Source organism: Myotis davidii, unplaced genomic scaffold, assembly GCF_000327345.1.
Source record: "Myotis davidii unplaced genomic scaffold, ASM32734v1 scaffold535, whole genome shotgun sequence".
Lineage (NCBI taxonomy): Eukaryota > Metazoa > Chordata > Mammalia > Chiroptera > Vespertilionidae > Myotis > Myotis davidii.
The window spans coordinates 2,400,612-2,400,992 of NW_006286980.1; the positions used below are offsets into that span (position 1 = coordinate 2,400,612).

Consider the following 381-nt stretch of genomic DNA (forward strand, 5'->3'; position numbering starts at 1 on the left):
CGGTGGATTATATCACTGGAATACAGAGGAAAAACCAAGATCACTTTAGTCAGTGCAGGGCCCACGTGATAAGCAGATGTTTTAACGTCGGTGTTTTTTCTTCTTGCCTCCATTCCTCTGTCCCCTACCCCACCCCCTCCTCATCCTAGGGGAGCGATCTCTGAAATCGCCCATTCAGTCCGACTTGGACGCGTTCCACTCGGGATTTCAAACATGCGCCAAAGAAGTCTTGCAATACCTCTCCCGGTTTGAGAGCTGGACGCCCAGGGAGCCGCGGTGCGTCCAGCTGATCAACCACTTGCACGCCGTGGCCACCCAGTTCTTGCCCACCCCCCAGCTGTTGACTCCACAGGTCCCCCTGAGCCAAGGCACCGGGGCGTC

At 56.4% G+C, this 381-nt stretch overlaps 1 protein-coding gene across 1 annotated transcript in view; it reads left to right on the top strand.

Annotated features, from left to right (window-relative positions):
• Positions 1-381, top strand: part of BHLHE41 (basic helix-loop-helix family member e41) — a 14,901-nt gene that overhangs the window by 1,787 nt on the left and 12,733 nt on the right. The window contains exon 5 of the mRNA XM_015560766.1: positions 150-381. This exon is cut by the window's right edge and continues 2 nt beyond it. Within this exon, the coding sequence (XP_015416252.1) occupies positions 150-381 (232 nt within the window). The remainder of the gene's footprint in view (positions 1-149) is intronic.